Source organism: Amphiura filiformis, chromosome 8, assembly GCF_039555335.1.
Source record: "Amphiura filiformis chromosome 8, Afil_fr2py, whole genome shotgun sequence".
NCBI lineage: Eukaryota > Metazoa > Echinodermata > Ophiuroidea > Amphilepidida > Amphiuridae > Amphiura > Amphiura filiformis.
In genome coordinates, this window is record NC_092635.1 from 43,448,062 (window position 1) to 43,468,815 (window position 20,754).

A 20,754-nucleotide genomic window follows, 5' to 3' on the forward strand; every position below is an offset into this window, starting at 1 on the left:
TCACTGTATGTGGCCTCATCAGGAAAACATATTAAAAACAATAGTACATTTATAGTACTCAATGAAAAACAAAACAAGAAAAATAAAACGTCTATAGGAGAAATCAACTGCTCAATATGTGCCAAGTTATTTCCTCAAAATCAACAAATAAAAATTATTAAATATTAATATTTTTGGGACATGGTCAAATGCAGCAGAGGTTAATAAATGGTATTTACAATATACCTTGGACCAAAAATCACACAAAATGTTGACTTTTCTGAAATTGGGCTAATCCATTTGAAATCTGCATTCCCTTGAGGAAGATTTAAGAAAAGTCATCCACAGAGGGAGTGTGTTTTTCAATTGGAATTTCCTAGGGTTAAGGCACCCCCCTGATATTATGGTTTTACATGTTATCTTCCATAATTTTGACTATTCTATTTGAAACTCATACTCCCTCAGTGGAAGATATTTCCAAAATCTTCCACAGGGGGAGTGTGGGCATTAAATGGATTAGCCCAAATGCGTCTATTTAATTACAAATTATGATTGTCATGTTTTTATGATGGTAGAACGAACAAAGAAACAACCTCATCTCCACCTAACCCATCACCTATCACTTGTACAAAACCAAATGTGCATAAATGAACTTAGCCCTAAGTACACTGTACTTTCCAGATTTGTTGACGTGACATGAACTGATGTAATTCACGGGACTAGACTTCTTGTAAGTATGGGAATAAACCTTGTCCAATTTATCTCTAAATCTGCGTTCTTGGGTAATATACATCCTTATATTTATGGATACAGTGTATTTTTGAAAAATTTTCCCCTTTTAACAAACATGAGAATGTTGGTTTTACCATAAAAATTTAAATAATATTAAATTAAATCACAGTCCCAATACTTTCTTAACAATCAATAATAACACTTTAATTGTCTTTATCAATATACCCATATTTATATTAAAATAAAATACTATATTGCAAAAACATAAAGACAAAATATGTCCCCAACAACATTTTCTTCTAAGATACACTGTATGCATATAATTAGCATAATTAACAGAAACTTCCTCTGTGCTTGCACGTCATCAATAGGTTTGAACTTCCTGGGATTTACTAATTAAACCATTGTCTCGTTACTAATTAATCAAGCTGCTTCTAACTGTCGAATACAACAACCAATAACCATTTCACACTGCGGTACGTGACACCAAAAATCACCAAAAGCTTACAGCTCAAATTTTGAGCTAGAAGTAAAATAAAAAATAGTCTTTTCAAATTAAACAAACAAAATCTTTCTGTGGAGCTGGCTTCATACTAACAACTATTTACAAACAAAAAACATCAATTACACATTTTGTAAATAATAATAAAAAAGGCGACAAACAAAACAATAAATTAACGCTGGCCACCCACAAGATTAAGAGAATAAAATAAATTAAACCCTGATAGCAAATCAATATGAAACCGATAACAGCTGAAAAATTGGATATTTTTATGAAACCCATCATCTCATGCCAAATTAGTTGACTAATTAAGACACCTGAAATATTCCTATTTCAGCCCAATTCAATGAATTCTGCCTAGTATATACAGCAACTTTGGAAAAAAAAAAAAAAACATGCTTTTTTTCATATAAAACATTTCTTGTACAACTGACTTTTATAATAAAATAGTATTTATGATTATTTTTTCTCATTTTTAAAGCGGAAAACATTTCACTTTTATGTACATAAATATATACTGAAATACTGCTGCCAAAAATCACAAAACTGAGCATACAATATTTTTCCTTTTTTTTTGAATATGTAAAGACATTTTACCTTTTTATAAATTCTTAAATAAAGTACACTAGGGAGGTCACATTTTATAAAAGTTACACAACAGCATACAAAATATGATTTCACCATGGCCCAATATTACATTATCAATTTTTTGCATATGTATTCTATGCTAGATTTTTTAACGAGATTAAGGTTGGGAACAAATTAAACATTCACTTGTATAAATTCATCAAACATTTAATCACTAATTAATTTAACGAGCTTTCATGTAGCGTGTATTTCGTAAGGTCTTCATAATGAGCTTGGAAGCATGGTGTTGCTTCCGAGGACCCAAGGAGGTTCAGTTGAATAGGGACGTACACAAAGAGGCTTAATACCACAAGTTTCTAAATCTATTGTTTAAAACTCTTTGTTTGGCCCAAAATTTATTGCACCGCTTTCCTTCTAAAATACACCTCACCCACAACTATAATGGTTTGGTCCGTGCTTAGAATTCTAATCCATGGCATTATTATCAATAATTGTTCAGGTAATAAATTATTTTGTTTGATTGAAAAAAGGATCTTAACAAATTTAATATGACAATATGGGCAGTGTATACACATGAGTGGACCAATTTAAATACAACAAATTATGTGTACTAAAAGTTCAATCTTCATTTAGTCGTAAAAAAATGTTTTATTTTGCAAATCATCACCAAATAGACTGTACTCTTAAATATGTAAAAAATAATGAAACACCGTATGTCCAAAACTGTGTAACAATAACGGAAACAAAGTCAACGTAAAAAAGTTTTGTTTGTTGTGTCACAAAGAAATCAAGCCTATTCTGCTAAATTCATGTTATGCTATACAATACCTCGATGAGAAACCCTTGTCACTCTTTAAATTGTGCAAAGTGAGACAAAATGTCATCAGGTCACAATCAAAGCATACAGACAAAGGATTCTCATGCTTCTTAACATGTGTACATGGCAAAAAAAGTGTGTGTATATGACAAATTTTGTGTTAAGGCACAACTTTTGTGTTTTTTTAAATTTACTGTAAAAGTCAATATTTTCCATGATATTCTACCCAATTTTGTATACAAATTTAACACTACCGCTGATTCAAGTTTTAAAAACATACTTAACCCAAAAGAATAACACAATGATTCTACAAGTTGAATTCATCAACTTTTTATATAAATCGGGTGATCAACTTGAGCTGTTTCCTCTAATTTACACTCAAAAAAATCATCAGGAAGATCTTAACTTTTACAGTGCCTAATAATATTTCCCGTATGGCATTATATAATACTCACTCACAATTATGTGTGTTACGTTATACATGCAACATTTAAAGTGTTGTGATATGTACAAACAATCTGAGATCTTCTCAGTATCACTTTGTTTCTATAGTATATTTATACACAAGAGCAGCCTTGTAACAAAACCTTAATATTTTATACAATCTCAAGTTTGTTCAATATATACTGAAACCTTGACCTTATCTCTATGAATTGCTTCTGCTTATCAGTGAACGATCTATAAAACTCCTCATGAGCTAACAAGACACTGCGATCATATTTTAGTAGTAACTATTCACATACACAAGGTCATTTGGTCCAAATTACACTGAACAGACTTGAGTTTCTTTACATGTCCGTTGAATATGTTCAGGTGAATAATCCCTAAGCAAGTTGCATTGAGTGAATATGTATGTGTAGGTTTGTTTGTATGCATGTAAGCTAACTAGTAAGTAAAAGCACACACACATACAAGTATGGTAAATTGGTCTTATGAACTTGCACACGTTCAAAATGTATACAATAAGACGGCACTTTTCCAATTTAAAACTCGTCTTTATTTCAAATTTGCCATCATTGTTTTATTTATATATGATTTAGTCTTTCCAAAGTCCTGTTCTACTATGAGAATTCAAAAGAATGTTAACTCCAATAATCGAGCACAAGTATGTGTTTGATAAACCGTCAAACCGTTTCATTTTGACTTCCAAAGTTAAGCAATCATAAGTCTCTAATTTGAATAAGATTTACATTATGGAGGATACGGATCGGTTTACAAAATTATACACCACCACTTTTGTGTCCATAACTACGTACAAACATTTTCCTGATTGAATTATAGATCTGTGAGGGCGCTCTGGAGCATGCCAGACAAGTGACTGACTGATAGAGTGGAGACTTAAGACAGGAAAAGTTCTTAAATCATATGCAATTGCAGTATAAAGGTTGGAGCTAGTTTAGTGAAAACTTTAATTTTGAACTTAAAAATCACTTGCTTGTATAATAGCATACATGTACATAGCAAATACATGTACCTGGCCACAAGTACAATAATTGTATATTTTCGTCACATTTTTCAATGTTTGTATACCTGTGTTCATTCCTTACATTATGACTCAAGAACTTTTCCCCCTGTACTTCCCCACCTTATAGATCAATTAGTCAGGCTCCCTTATGTACAGCTGCAAGTGGAATTTTTTGTGCAACTTAATTTTCACACATCACATGCTCTCTTGTATGAAACATGTGTGACATTAAAAATATGTAAAACTGCTTATCAGGCATGCAACAGCAAGTCATGATATAAAATAGTTGAAATTGTTGACATTAAAACAAGCCAATTCAATTGTTGTCAAAATTGTTGCACTACAAATATATGTTAATGCCAAAATTCCCAGTTTTACCGTCCTATGTGTAGGCAGGCCTCACCCTGCATGACATGTGACACACTAGTTCATTGGTCATCTCGCAAAAACAGGAAATGCACGTAGGCTGCTTTAATTGATAGAACCGCCAGACACAGCACAGGTGTACAGCGTTAAGCTTATTATTCAATTTAACGCTGTTCCTTCACGCAAGTTTTCATTCTTGCATGAAGATGTAGTATGATCATGCCACAAACCGTGTTATTATTGTTTCAACTACCTTTGATTTTATCAGTCACAAATTTTACAACATTTTTATAGTGTCAGCTGTCTGGTAAACCAAATAAAAGAGTGTACTCCGTAGGAATAAACAGTATATCGCCATTTTCTTTAAGAAATTACCTATCAAGACTATTTTATCAAATACATACTTTCTGCTCATCTTTTAGAAACATTAAAAAAGAAGAAAAAAACAAAAATTTGAGATCCCCTCTTACCCAGCTGCTTATATATTACAGTTGCTGTTACACAACTCATTTAAGTGTCGGTATATGAACCATACAGTGTTAAAAGTGTTCGTGCATTCCATATACACTGAGTTATATCTTTAATTAGGTCCTTTACACACAAGGATCACTTTGAACATTGTGTTCATATTTCAACATACAATAAAGTCTTAAAATCTGTACAATTGTGTATTTTTTTGACATTTCTGTTCTTTTTATGCATCAAATAAATTTCTATTTTAGCCTCCTTTGCAAACAAATTACAAAGCCAAGCTACCTGCGAGACCTGAGTTATAAACTGCACTGAAACCTCCTCACACAAATCTCTCACCTCTCACGCTAAAAAAAAAAATAGTTTGCCGTGACATCAAAAATATGCTGGAATTAGTCTTCATATCCAATTAGATCACTTTTAAATAGACCAGCTGTACACCTGCAGTGGCTAAACTTGTAAGAAAAAAGTACAAGAAATATGATTTCTTTTTATTAAATAGAAGGATAATAAATATAATTAATTAAAGCGAAAACAAGCATCTAATTATAACTCCAGCGAAATTTGGATGTCATGGCTTAACTGACCTCGTTAGCTTATTAGGTCACACAGGATATTTAGTAAGTAAATTACATTAAAAAGTGTCAAATATCTGCCATTTCCAATCAACGTATGTATATATATTTTGTCAACTTGTAATTTGACAAACTGGTAATGACATTTCCAATCAAACTTTTGTACCTTTTGTCGACTTGTGCGATCTGGCCAAATTTGCTTGGCGTACCTGCTCCGACAACTGTCATTTCCCTTTAGTTAGGGACAATTTTATGACTCATGTGTTAGCCAATTGAAAATAATTTCCATGTATGCAATGTTAGTGCAAAGTATATTCTCACATTTCTTACGGTACATATATTTCTGTCAATCAATCAATCTATAATAAGCATCCCCTGCAAAATCAAGTCAAGTTTACGCATGTCATAACTCTGATCCTTGAATCGAATCAAGTTTGCTGAGCAATTATGTCTTAGTTCTTAACACAACTGGTTGACTTCCATTTACCTGTAAACTTCACCAGGTTGACATTACTACATATGTAGTATTAAGCTAATATCTTCTTGCATATAAAATGACACTACTTTTCGTTTAGGATGGTCAAATTCTTATGTTGAAAGCGGTCTAGCATTAGTAAATAATAAGAGTCGAATCCATGACCTCAATATATCAGTTGTAGGCAAGAAGGTCATATGTGCACAACAGATACACAGCATTTTCTGTGAATTTATTATTACTAAGCTCGATGGTTAGAGCATCGGACGCACCATCCTAGGTCTGGGGTTCCTGTTAAAATCTACACACCCCTTATGGAAGATATGACCTTCATCGCCCACATAGGGAGTGTGAATTTCAAATGGAGTCACCCATTCAGGTAGTCCCACTTGAAATTCACACTCCATGTGGACGATTAAGGTCATGCCTTCCATATGGGGTGTATGGATTTCAACAGCGATAGCCCATTACTTCGGGCCACCCTCTTATTTTCCGAATATTCTCAAGTTTGACACATCCCCAGTCACAAACTGTCTAATCAACCTCAATCTGATCAAGTTTACAGGGGGCTCTTCCATTTAAAATCCACACTCCCCTGTGGAAGATTTTCACTTAATTCCAATTGCACTTAATGGTCAATCAAGCTCTAAATGTTTCCACTTTTGTGTTAAATTCCAGTTGAAAATTGTTGAAATTTATATAAAATCCTGTGGAATAATCCACAAATTGGCCTAAAAATAGACAATTTTGTTTGAAATTCCAAAATCTTCTATACATTTCCCACTTTTAACTTGGATAAAAATTTTGGATCTGGAATAATTGAAATAGTTGAATTTGATTGTAATTCCAAAATCCTCCACAGCACGGGTATGGGTTTTGAATGGAACAGCCCATTTTAAGAATGACACATTTACCTTAATATTAACCAAACAAACATTCCAGTTGATTAATTTACCCAATAGTAGGCCTTCCATTTTCTTTAATTTTCATATATACACTAAGGAAGGACACTTTTTGTGTATCTTTAATCACCACACACACACAAAATACTAATGCAATTGTTACTGGACGACACTGAGTGAGAGACAATGCACTTGGGACAAAACAAAATTACAATGTACGTGTGCTAGACCTTGTATTTGCGTGCATTATGCCCAATGAGGATACGATTTTCATAACCTCTGTTGAAGCAAGTGAGAATGCTTGGGTTGGGCTATACCATTTAAAATCAACACTACCCCTGTGGAAGATGTTAGAAATATCTTCCACATGGGGAGTATGCAATGGAATGAACACATTAGGCAGCTCCATTCATTTTATACACCCTCAGAGATCGAGTCAATCTGAATCTTACACAGAGGGAGGGCGAGTTTCAAATTGAGTTGGTTAATGTGCTAATTCCATTTGAAACATATTGAAAATAGCTTCTACATGGGGTGTGTGGATTTTAAACAGAATAGCTCATTTATCAAACTGCTTGCTTCAAAGTAACTAAATACCAAAAATATTCTATACAACTAGATAATTTTGACATTTTTTGCATGGGTTTTTACCGGTTTTAATTATTTATTGAATCTTACAAATCGACGTCGAGTGATCTGCCAAAATCTGTTATATGCATTTCAAGGAAATTCAACATTCTTCCCCGCCACCTTCCATTTTTGAATACATCTTCAACTTGGCTCTCCTTTACCATGTCATGAACTTTGACCTAGAAGATCACCAACTTCAAAAGGCAAACTGAGTACATATATAGATGTCGAAACTACATGCAATTGAAAAAAAAATGCAGAATATTTTTCTCTTTAATATAATTTACTTAAAATAAGCTTCATTTTACAACTATATATTTTGTATTTCTTATCCGATCACCAGATCAAGGTACATGTCCTAAAAAAAGTCTTGTTTACAAGCTGCAAAGCAGCGATATAAAAATCTACATGCAGCACCAGGCTGGATAGTATTCATTTAGCAATATGACAAACATGTTTTTTTTTCTTCAAAAAACGCCCAGTACATCTGGGGACACTCCACCAGCAGTTTACAAACAAGAGATTCCCAACGACCAGCCACGGGTCAAAAGCTCATTCAGCGATGAAAAAAAAAAGTTGTGCTTGCACTGCTGGATTTTGTTATATATATTTATATTTATATATATCTATATATAATATATATATATAGGGGTGGCACAAAAACCACATCAACATTTACATAATTTACAGCCATGACTGGGTGTACAAAAAATTCAGTCCACAAAGTATACTTTTTTAAACTTTTTTGTAACTTTTTTTTTTAATAGTTTCGGGCTATTTTGTGTAATAAGTGCCATGTCATATTCAGTAGTGCTGTGAAGGTCAAGGGTCAAACACTCAGCAATAAAAAGACAAAAACAAAATCACATGTGTCGATCGACGATGAACACCAGTTTTCAAAAAGTTAGCTGTGCCTGCTGCTCCTTGTACAGGGCAAAACTATTTAAACAATTTGTTTCTCCGCTGTGTAAAACAGTTCCACTTTTGTGTCAACTCTCAAAAGATTCTGTGTTAAAATACATGTGTGGACTGTCGCAATTCGTAGAACAGGATGAGGGGGGGAAAAAGCTGCACAAGCGTGTTAATCTATAACCACGCAGTCAAAAATGTTCTTGTCATCCGTCTCTATGACACCCACGTCTCTGTCATTCGTGGTCTCTTGTTGGGCGGGAGGTCCTTTTCCAGTGTCCGCACCCGTAGTTCCTCGTCGGCGTCGGAGGCGATGAGTTGGCCGCTGGTCCGGGTGGCGATCTCAGCTGGTTCATCTGCATGGGCACTCCTAACGACTTGTCTTTGGGAGGCGAGAGAGGCTCGCATTTTATCTGCTGACTCATACTCATATTTGGTCCTTGATGATGATGTTGCTGCTGTTGCTGTTGTTGTTGTTGTTGGGCATGTTGATGGTGTTGTTGCTGCATTGAGTTTGGACTATGACCTCCCCTGTGTGACGAGAAAAATAGGAAAACATTAGTTGTCACATTACCTCATTGAATTACACACACACACACACACACAAACAGAGTGTTTGTAGTGACCCAGCTTTTAGCTTGTCAGTACACATAACCATTATGGATCGGCCAGCATTATATATAAAAAGAACAGTAATGTTTATTGCCAAACAGCAGAACTGTGTGGTAACCATAGAAATAGAATAGCCATGGATTAAAATTTGGGGGAATTAGGTCCTTGCCTTCTGCGACATATCATAGGATATATATGTGCATCTGTCGGTCCTTCAACATAATCATCGCTTTGTGCCACAAAGCATTTCAAATTGTCTGCAAGAGTCGCACACACACAGTGAACACTTCCAAATGCATTCCGTGCAAAATAGAAAAGTCTAAATTCTCCTTTGTTAATTTCTGCGGTGGTGACACAGTTTTGAGAAACACCGGTTTTCCCCCAATTAATTTCTATAGTGGTGACACAATTTCTTAAAGACCTATGTTCATACTTAATAATAATAATGATAAAAAAGGCATTTATCACAGCTTTCTGGACAATTGCATCCCTCAAAGCGCCATGGGTCGATATGCTGCCAAGCCCCTAAGGGCAGTGCAAGTTGACCTCAATGCTGAGTACGATAGACAACAGGCCCAGGCTGGTCCCCTGCTCTTTACGAAAAGGCCTGTAACTTTTACATATCCAAATATTACTTGTCTGATACACAGAACCAACATTTTACGCAACTCTCCGAAACCATGCCATGCACCCACTGTGGTGTCTGCATGTTTAGGGCCACAATGAGGGAGATAGAAGAGATATAGCCTGGCGCACCAAACTACACAACCACCCGCTACCTCTATATACTTACAATGGATGTTGTATCCCTGCTGCTTGGACGGCTGCTGTCAGTGGTCCATGTGGCTGCTGTTGATGTTGCTGACCTTGTTGCCAGGTCACCAACGTCCCTGGCGAGTTAAAATTTGACAGCTGCCCCAAATCTGCACTGGTCAATGGGAACTCTCCTAGTGGTGGGGAAGGAAGAAAAATCAAAGTGAAATCATCAGGTTGGATCGCGGAATAATTCCTAATTAGAAATTGATAACTATTTTCAGCTTCAGCAAGTGGAAATGGTGCCCAGGGTGAAGATAAGATACCCAATTATGCGAGCCAATAACGTTTATTTTACATGTCAAATCCTCCATCAACTAGCCAGGCTCATATGTCTTATATACTGTGTGTTTCTACTGGGGAAAGATTGACAGCTAATACGGTTTAGTTAAGAATGTTGGTAGAATTTCACTGAGTAAATCACATTCTCGCTTTAAATGCACCAGAGTAATTTTGTGGTATTTATCACAATAATATCCTGTTTCGAGGGCGCAACCATATTGGATTTGAGCCCAGAAGTGAGTGATACTTTCGATTTTCGTCATCTTATTTCTTGATCTTCTTACTTACCAGGTTGATATGCTGTCGGTATGGCCGTAGGATAGCTAGGCGCCCCAGGGGCGGGTGGATTACTCGGTGTCGCTAGAGAAACAGTCGGAGTTGCTAGTGATTGATTGGCAGTGCCCGGCTAAAAATTAAAAAATAGAATAAAAAATAATGGTTAAAAACATATTTGTAAATGATCTGAAATCATCTGGAAAAGAAGCAAAATAATTCTTACACTTTGCAGGTATTTATTTGCGATTAACAAAGAGGGGCTTAATTTTGTTAATCAAGAGAATTAATGTTACTTGTAAGCGAGTCAAAATCAACAGGTGGTAAAAACAAGATACATATGAGACTATTAAAATCTGCTGATCTAGACATCATGACCAATTAAATATCTCACAAATTATGCATAGTTTTAGAGTACCGTCAAATTTCTCCATCAGGTTTTTATCCACAATAAAGAAAGATTAAGATATACAAGACATAAAAAGGGCATTTGACACCCATGTGTCTGATGATGATTTCAAGATATAGTTCATCATAGAACAGGCTGATCCATTTGAAATCCACACACCCCCTGCAGAAGACATGACCTTAATCTTCCACACAGGGAGTGTGAATTTCAAATGGGGTTACCTGAATGGTGACTCCGTATGAAATACACACCCCCTGTGTGGGATATTAAGGTTGTCTTCCATAGGGGGTGTATGTATTTCAACTGTAATAGCCCAATGAATATAGCGCACTTCCTGGCTTTTGTTCGCCTACAATTTATTCTGTTAATACAATTCTACAAAATGCATATCAATTTGAAAGACTTAACATTGTCAGCCACTTGGGACCGAATCTATCGCCACTGCATGTAACTTATCTTTTATCCATAGCATACATTGCGCTGTTCCAGTTGATATCCATACACCCCCTAAGGAAGACATGACCTTAATCTTCCACACAGGTAGTGTGAATTTCAAATGGGGTTACCTGAATGATGACTCCGTTTGAAATCTACACGTGTGTGGAAGATTAAGGTCATGTCTTCCACAGGGGGTGTATGGATTTCAACTGGACCAGCCCATTTATGCACACATTTCATACAAAGTGTTAGCTTTCTCACGATACATCGCAATAAACTCTCAGTAAATGTCAACCTTGATATAAAGCCCTACTCCTAAAGTCAGCAAAATACAGCACTAAATTTGTTAAATTAAAACAAAATATAAGTTTTGCTTTCCCAGAATAAACAACTCAATCCCAATCATTTTAATCAGGCCTATTCAACTGGAGCTGCGCATGACACTTGTGGCGCTTTGACTCAGCTGCAGTGGCACACAGTAATTTTAATAATTTTCCCAATATATCTTGAACAAAAAAGGGGTGAAAAAAACAACCAACTCATTATTTTGAACGGTTCGACTTTTGCCAAGTCTTTGTTATTGTAAAAAAAACACAAAATAGGTAGTTCTGCACTGTTTTCCCACAAACACAGACCAAATATTGAAATTAAATTTTCAATCCCAGTTAGGTCAAAGGGTTTCTTTTCCAGCACTATTGCAAAGTCATATCTCCTTTCATTATTTTCTTAACCTTGGCAACTTAGTGCTTCATTATTTCAGAATAGAGAGTAGCTGTATACGTCAATGAAGCCATGAGCGAGACACATATTCACTGTGTGCACTCGCTCTCTTAGTGAGATGTTCATGTGTAAACACTAATAAAGTGTCCTCAATATACATAGATCTTAAAACCCGATAGAGTTCCTGGCGTTAAAGGGGCATGTTTGATTGTTTAGCGAGTTTGTATGTGCATAGAGTTCTGATTTTACATAACATAGTAAATTTGGGGCTACTAACCAGAAGTATTGATACTACAATTTATCCTGTATTGTTTTGACGAGTATTACATAGGCTTAGGAACTGGGGGGCTTGCTGGCTTGGGGGGCTCAGCCCCCTCAATGATTTTGGTGCGGGGGCTAGAATACCTTTCAGCCCCGCCCCCAATAATCCTAGGTGAAGTTAAAAAATTGTAATAAAATAGAGGGAAAATGGGTGTTTGTGACCTATATTATGCAAAAATTTTGCGAAGAAATTACACATCACCTGTTTTTGGCACAGGCATACATCTCTAATACTCCGCAAGTATTGTCCAGTACCCCCATGTCGAAAAAATTAAGATAAACACACAAGACTAAAGTAGTATTCATGTTGCACTGACCATCTCTTCAAATTAAGACTTTGGGACACAATCACTCAGTCCAAGGTTTTTGTTGACGTACATATATATAATGTCAAATCATATAACTGGATTAATTGAATCTGTGCGCACCTTACAGTCTTGGGGAAACACTGTTGGCCTGGCTCAGGAAATGCCCCTTCAATCAACTCAGATAAGTGTGCCTCCAGAATATGCAAGGGGAAGGCCCATTTTGTTTTAAATGATATCAATCCATTTTCATATATCAATTTAGCATTGTATCCAATATTCGCTGCTTTTCTTAGCCTTTGAACAATGCACTAAAATTCTATTCCACAGAGGGTACTCTGCAAATCGTTGTTTTCAAAACTTTTTCATCTGCAAAACCAGACTTCTGGCCCTTGAACATGGTTAAAACAAAACTGCCAAGAGGTTACAAAGCGATCGCATTAAACATGTTCAGGGGCCAATGACACATAGGTTTTTCCTGCCCAACGACGAAATGCTTTTTGTATTATAACATCAAAATCCCTATATATGTTAAATGCTGTGTCTCTATCAATCATCATAACCCTATTGTCCATCTTTTGTGACAAATACAGACAAATAGATGCTTCAAGTCCAATGCATTTTATGCACAGCATAATGTAGGACTACACTTCTTGATTACATTCCTGGTGACCAATAAACATATCGCAAAATGTAACTGTAACTTTAACATTTTACTTGGACCTTTTACTTGATTAATCTAGGAAGTTGGTCCATTGTGCTATTGCTGTTGAAATCCATACACCCTGTATGGAAGACATGACTTGCCCACACACGAAATTTACACTCCTGTGTGGAAGATTAAGATGATATCTTCCATAGGGGGTGTATGTATTTTATCTGGAATAGTGCAATGCAAATGGCAGCTTTTCTTTTGTCAGTGCATATAACATTATTCTTGTACTCACAGGACAATACATAATGCACAAATAAATTGAGGGTTTAAAGGAAGAAGGCCTTATCTGCAATAGCTGCCAAGTGTCATTTTTGATAGATTGTGTACAATATAGAATGCAGAAATTGTCAAATGTCTATAGGGCAGCTATTGCAGATAGGACCTCCTGGATCAAATTTCTCTAAATATGTATCAAACTCATTTTAAAAAAGTTTATTTTTTGTTAAAGTCGCTGCAAATAAAAACAAAATTCTCAAATTTTAACCAAACTACCAACATTTTGGCCAAAGTAACACAACTTTGAGCCAAATTAGTGAAACTTTGAGGACATGCACTAGAATCCACAACATGCTCATCTATCATGGCACGTTTCTTTAACCCCAATACATTTGTACATTCATTGAATGACCTTTGGAAAATTTGGGTACAAAAACTCGTACTCTCCAACTTGAGGTCATATTCTGCACTATGATTGTTTAATTGAGGTTATTGAACAACGCCATTGGGATGAGGCCATTGCGGTCCATAGTGATGACTTACATGAGGCAATCTTGAGGACGGGATGACAACTCTGAGACTGGGCCTTTGCAGCGTTCCTTGCTTGATGCCTACTAGACCTCCTTTACTGATCAGATTGTTGTTATTGTTCCCGCTCGGTGAAACAGGACCCATGTTTGTGACAGACTGTGGAGGACTCAGATACACGTTTCCTGTAGTAACAAAAGTATTGAAAAAACAAAAGCAATGAATATGAATGATTAACATCAATTACATGCATTAGATGAAAAGATGCAATGTAGTGTAATTATCTATTCATGATAACGAGCGGAAGTCATCACAATGTTTCACAGTGAGTGCAAGCTATCTAGCTAATAATGCCATGCTCAGTGTTTGAGATTTAACAAGTTGCTAAGTGCAAGGTAATGCTAGCCAAGATTTATTTGATACTTTGGACAAGCAAACTATCTGACTGTTAGCTGTTGTTTACAGATGGCTGGGCAATGGGGGATGAGCGAGTAGATTTGATTAGTATTGTTTTACCACCGAGCTGGATAACTTGCAGATGTTGCTTGCGACATCCGAGATCAGTCGACAGCAGTAAAGATGGAGAGACAGATAATAGAGATATACGCTTCTCACTTGCTTGGAATTAAAGGCATACTAGATGATGAAACCTGTTATGGCTTGAGTTTATTTATAATTATGGCTACTTAACTATTTTTAAACCTTTAAACCGTGAGTTAATTTTTACAGAAAGAAAATTTTAATGATCGTACAACTTAATATCGCAATCAGCAAGGCTTCAGGTTATTGCTTCGTTTTAAATTAAAGGTGATGATCTATAACTTGCTTTGTACGATGTTTAACCCCATGAGAACTACCTGTCGATATTCCAAAGAGAAGTTTTCATTATCAATTGGCCCAATCAGCAACATTGTTAGAATAATTTCACCTCGCAAAAAAATTTGGGTGAATTATTTGCAAAGCTCCATTCTGATTGGTGATTAAAGTGAAAATATCATGTAATTGACCAATCAGAGGCAATGTTAGATCGGCAGATAGTGCTCAGAGGGTTAAGATCGATTCTTTTGAGATTGTCAGGAACAAATCACAATTTGCATTTCCCTGTCAGCGATATTAAAAGGAGCTATGAATTACACTCCTGACGAGTTTAAGGAGGGAATTCAAGGCCAGCTATAAGTCACACTTCTTAAAACAGGAGCCCTAATATTAGTACATATGACCCAGAGAGGACATCTTACCCTTCCCAGAATCCTTTGCAAAATGATGCATCACCTCATTACATCAAATGACGCTCCTATTACTTTTACAGGTTCCCTTTGTTATCATGTTGAGAATAGACTGGCTAAACATGGGTCGATAGTCAAGAAATAATCATATTTTGCAAAATCTGGATGTGCTCCGTTTATTCAGGGACTTTATGTCATGATCAACCCATGTTGCACTAGATAGCAAATCAGTACAGAAAAATTGAATGGAAGAAATGCATTGTGGGAAGTGTAAGATATCTTCTCTTGAGTATGACCCAATGAAGCAAAACAAGTCAGTTATTGCTATCATTGATTTTGAGATCAGTCAATGGATCAATTTTTTGTTAATTTCTCTCTTTGCACCAAATTAAAATGAACATGTCCAATTTTGATGGGATTTTCAGCATATCGTGATATTCTATTTAAAACCCACACACCCCATGTGGAAGAAGCTAGAAATATCTTGCAGAGGGAGTTGGATTCAAACAGAATTAGCAGAATAACCATCTATTTGAAATTTACCCTCCCTCTGTAGAAGATTCAGGATGAATCTTTCTCAGAAGGTGTATGAAATTCAAATTGAGCTGCCTCACATGTTCATTCCATTCGAAATCCATACTCCCCATGTGAAAGATATTTTCAAAATCTTCCACATGGGGAGTGCAAATTTTAAATGGAATAACCCATTGTAGTCTGCACAATGCGCAAAATAATTATGTAAAATGGAAATCCATTTGTCTTGACAGGTGTCTCCATGTACTCATTAACATCACCCAAGCATGGCTAAGATGTGCAACTGGGATGTCAAGGTTGACACGGGCAGGGAGGGTGAAACGTGTCAAGACATTATATAACTGAGTTTGTGAAGCTTCTTAGTGACACACAGATGAGTTTATTCAACAACTGGACATACTATCTAAAAGCTGTTTTTTCCCTTTTCTGATAACCTTTACTCTAGCGCCTCGTTCAATTTGCCAACCTTTACATTAATTCTTTTAACCCCCTGAGCACTACCTGCCAATCTAACATTGCCTCTTGGTTAATTACATGATATTTTCACTTTAATCACCAATCAGAATGGAGCTTTGCAAATAATTCACCCCAATTTTTTTGCATGGTGAAATTATTCTAACAATGTTGCTGATTGGACCAAATAATAATGAAAACTTCTTTTTGCCCAATCGGCAGGCAGTTCTCATGGGATTAAGAGTAGTAAAAACTGTCAGCAGGTTAGTTCGAGTTAGTATTACAATGTCCACCATGTTATGTAATAACAATGAAGAGCTAATTTTGCAGCTAGCTTTTTCAGCTCTTTTCTAAGCCACCACCAACAAAACAAAGTACAACAATAGCAACTTTATCTTGACAAGGACTCTATACAATAAAATGGCAAGTGGCTAGGTGTTATTGTACTAGATTGTTACAAAAAAAAGAAAGGAAAAAAAAGAAGGAATTATGTTTCTACATTGCTGCTTATTTACCAACTATTTTTATTTTTGTGAGCTACAGGTGATCATCAGAAGATATCTTACACTTCCCACAATGCATTTCTTCCATTTTAATTTTCTGTACTGATATGCTGTCTTGTGCAACATGGGTCGATAGTGACAAAAAGTACCGTAATGAACAGAGCACATCCAGATCTTGCAAACTATGTTTATTACTTGACTATCAACCCATGTTTAGCCAGTCTATTCTCAACATGAAAACAAAGGGAACCTGCGCAAGGTAATTCACTGGCGTAGTGCATGTTAGAATATGATCTTTGCTAGGTCAACTGGCTCATGCTTTCTTTGTTATGAACCACTGATCGAAATGATCGCAACACAAAGCCTATGGCACATCATAATCGCAGCAGGTGTATGATGAGCCCAGGCTTGAACCAGTAACCAATGGTTACTAACATGCACTATGGCCAGGAACAGGAGTGTCATTTGATGAAATGAGGTGATGCATCATGTTGCAAAGGATTCTGGGAAGAGTAAAATACCTGCTCTGGGTGATCATTTACAGTGTAACTGAATCTGGCCATTTCTTAGAAAGTAACTGCCATACTTTGTCTTGTGCAGTGTTTAATTTCATATCTATATCCTATACTTTAGAATATGTACTTAAGTTACATATAAGCATTCTGACAAAATTTATTTTCAGCTGAGATATTGTTAATTTTGTCAAAACAAACATGTTCAGAAAATCAAAGATAAACAAGTGAAGATGAAAATCACTCAATCAATCAAACATCAATCCGAGTATCTTAGTTTATATTGAGGTGAAAAACAATGAATAGACCCTATGGTAAATCAAAATATGCCACAAGTTAAATGTGTGACTGCAATTTTTATTAAAGGGGCATTTTGTGATCCATAGCCTCATCCCCCACTTTTCTAAACAAAAAAGTTTGAGATTTTTATACCAGCAGAATCATCTGGCTACATTCTTTTGATTAGTAAAAATATCATCAAATTTGTATTTATATTCTGTTAACAAAACAAAATTACAGCACAGTGGCGATGTCAAATACATAACTGTGCTTGTGCAAAATCAGAACCAACTGAAATTTTGGGAATAAACTTTTTTGTGGATATCTACTCAAACATACCATCAAAAGTGGATGTTAGAATCACAAAACAAAACAAAATTACAGCACAGTGGCGATGTCAAATACATATCTGTGCTTGTGCAAAATCAGAACCAACTGAAATTTTGGGAATAAACTTCTTTGTGGATATCTACTCAAACATACCATCAAAAGTGGATGTTAGAATCACAAAATGCTCCTTTAATATGAGAACAAGGAAAATCTTTTTAGAGAATCAAATATTTAACAAGCATGCAAGATTTAGTCCACAAATTAATCTCAAAAACCTTTTGAAAAGTTGACAGTATCATGAAACATTTTTCAAATTTACCATACCAATTCAGTATGTGTTTCCAACATGCCCAGCTTTTACTGTTAATGGGTCGTGCACCCAATTACATGGTGTAATGTAACCCATCAGAAATGATTTATGACCATTTGTACTGCAAAAAGTGGTAAATTATTCCAGATAATTTTTTGCGCTATAATAATTTTAAACATTTTGTTTTTAATTTCACTATCCAACACCAAAATAAACACAATGCGTTTGTAATTATGTACAAGCTCAGAATAGAGTGAAATGTATATTCCTGTTGCATGGAAATTTCCACTCATGCAATATTTTGGCTGTATGGAAATTTCCACTCATGCAATATTTTGGCTGTATGGAAATTTCCACTCATGCAATATTTTGGCTGTATGGAAATTTCCACTCATGCAATATTTTGATCACCTTGAATGATAGTAATGATCGAAGTAGAAGCTGATGTTATAGATTCCAGTCAATTGTAGAATAACTACACTTTTCATTAGTTCCTTCGCACTTTTTCCCCATGTAGCGTGCATACTATGTAAATACAGAACTGGGGACCTCATTGGCCAATTGAATCATGTCATGAAAAATCTACACTTTATTCGTTGAAAACCTTGTGTAGCATCACGTAACCTTGTACTTTTGCCGCGAAAAAACAGAGCCCTTGCATCGTTTTGAAATCTTAATGCATGGACACGTTACAACTCAACTGGAATCTATATGGGTTAGCTTTTAATAGGTTGACAATTTAAACATGTATGAAATGTAAAAGATGAAAAAGATGAGATTTAAAAAATCTTAAACTACTAAATAATGGTCACAAAAAACACCAATTTGTTGTCCCAAAGCTGATGATAAGTTGAGACTTTAATGCTGTATTTTTTGTGTGTACATGTATTAAAGCCATAATGTATGATTTTGGTCAAATTTATATTTTGTTATTCTTTTCCAAAACTGTCAGGAAGGTTTTTTGGTTATTTTGACTGAAATAATGAGGTTATGAAAGAAAACTCACTTACATGTACTATCTTGGCTACTTTGTGGTGTTCTATGTGGGATTTACTGTCTTAATTCATTCAAAACGTGATTGTTACAAATATGCCAAAAAATTGGGTTTGAAAACAAATTAACATTGAAACATTGATATTTTATATGGGTACTACACCTGATTTTCAACACTGACATTTTATGAAAAATTTGCCGGATAATGTACACATCACGTTTCAACCAACATGTGCATCAACTTTGAGACTGAAAATTTTATTTGATTAAGCCTAATGAAAATGGATGAACAGTCAAATAAAATGCAAGCAATAAGCAAGATGTGAAAAATAAGCAACTATTGTGATTGATTATGTTAGGGCACAAACAGAAAGATCAATGCAACCAAAATGTTACTGAAAGTGGTTCAAAATGACATTGAAGCATTTTATTTAAATTATACAAGAAAAATAATTGTTATTTTTAATCCCATCACACCGTAACACACCAAGTTCAGTTTAAAGGGTTTCATCAACCTTCTGGTTTGGTCCCTTAGAAATAATACCTTTATGCAGCCGTCAAAGGGAATCTTGACCCTACCCTCCTCAAGACTTCACCATGTCATTGGTGAAAATGCGTCTAATCTTTAACGTACTGGACAAAACCATATGGTGAATCTTGACCCAATGAGTTTTCAGATGTGGTGAATCTTCAACCAAATATATGATTGTAAAAGTGAATCTTTGACTAATCTTGACCCCCGTGTGGATTGTTATATATGCTTTTACATAGAACCAGCATTCACAGATCAGGTGAATCTTGACCTAATAATTTTTTTCTTGTGGTGAATCTTGAACTAATATTTTTGGACAGAAGGTGAATCTTTGCCTAAAATAATTTTTGAAGGGTGAATCAAGGTGAACCCCTTGAGGAGGGTAGGTTTAAGACTCACTTTGACGGCTGCATTAATACACATTTTAATGTTCCAGAGCAAAAAGTGACAATACAAATCCTAATTTCTGTTTTTAGGAACTGGACAGATATTTAAAAAAAAATTACCTGTAAGCCATCCAGGTGTTTGAAGGGGGGGGGGTGCACTCGTATAAACATTTTGCTAGCTTCACATATCAAAATGGTAATGCAAATATCTATTGCCTATTCTGGTTGTCTAAATCAAAAAGGCAACCTCTTTGTTTTAAAACAGGGTGCAGTCCTGCCATGTGAAATGCAATCCTGCTGACATTCGTGTGTATGTGTGTTGTAAGTGACATAGTAATAGAGTCACTTTTGTTGTAAAGTTTTTTTTTACTAATCATATTCTCTTTACAAATATTTAATATTTAAGTCATTACAAATCATTCATTGCTCTTTAAAATTGTAATTTGCACAAATAAGGCAATATTGGGAAATTATTCTGCAAAAGATTTTGTTTTCAAATTGAATATGATAACAGTTTACATAACAGGGCAATGCATTCCTTGATTCACTTACTTAAATGTTAAAATATTTATATAAATAATGAGAGTGCACTTGAATTACCAACATAGAATACCACACCTGATATAACAGAGGAAGTTGTGGCTTTTGAGTTT

General features: G+C 35.3%; 1 protein-coding gene across 9 annotated transcripts in view; it reads right to left on the minus strand.

Annotated features, from left to right (window-relative positions):
• Window positions 1-7,252: 7,252 nt before the first annotated feature.
• LOC140159074 (myocyte-specific enhancer factor 2C-like) overlaps window positions 7,253-20,754 on the minus strand; it is a 174,407-nt gene continuing 160,905 nt past the window's right edge. For 7 of the 9 annotated variants that reach the window (XM_072182406.1, XM_072182407.1, XM_072182405.1 and 4 more), the window contains 4 exons: window positions 14,059-14,228; window positions 10,407-10,524; window positions 9,817-9,970; window positions 7,253-8,942 (listed from right to left, as the gene is read on the minus strand). In XM_072182406.1, coding sequence (XP_072038507.1) covers window positions 8,648-8,942; window positions 9,817-9,970; window positions 10,407-10,524; window positions 14,059-14,228 — 737 coding nt within the window. In that variant the 3' untranslated portion in view covers window positions 7,253-8,647. The remainder of the gene's footprint in view (window positions 8,943-9,816; window positions 9,971-10,406; window positions 10,525-14,058; window positions 14,229-20,754) is intronic. The other 2 variants (XM_072182412.1, XM_072182413.1) reach the window with 1 other exon arrangement.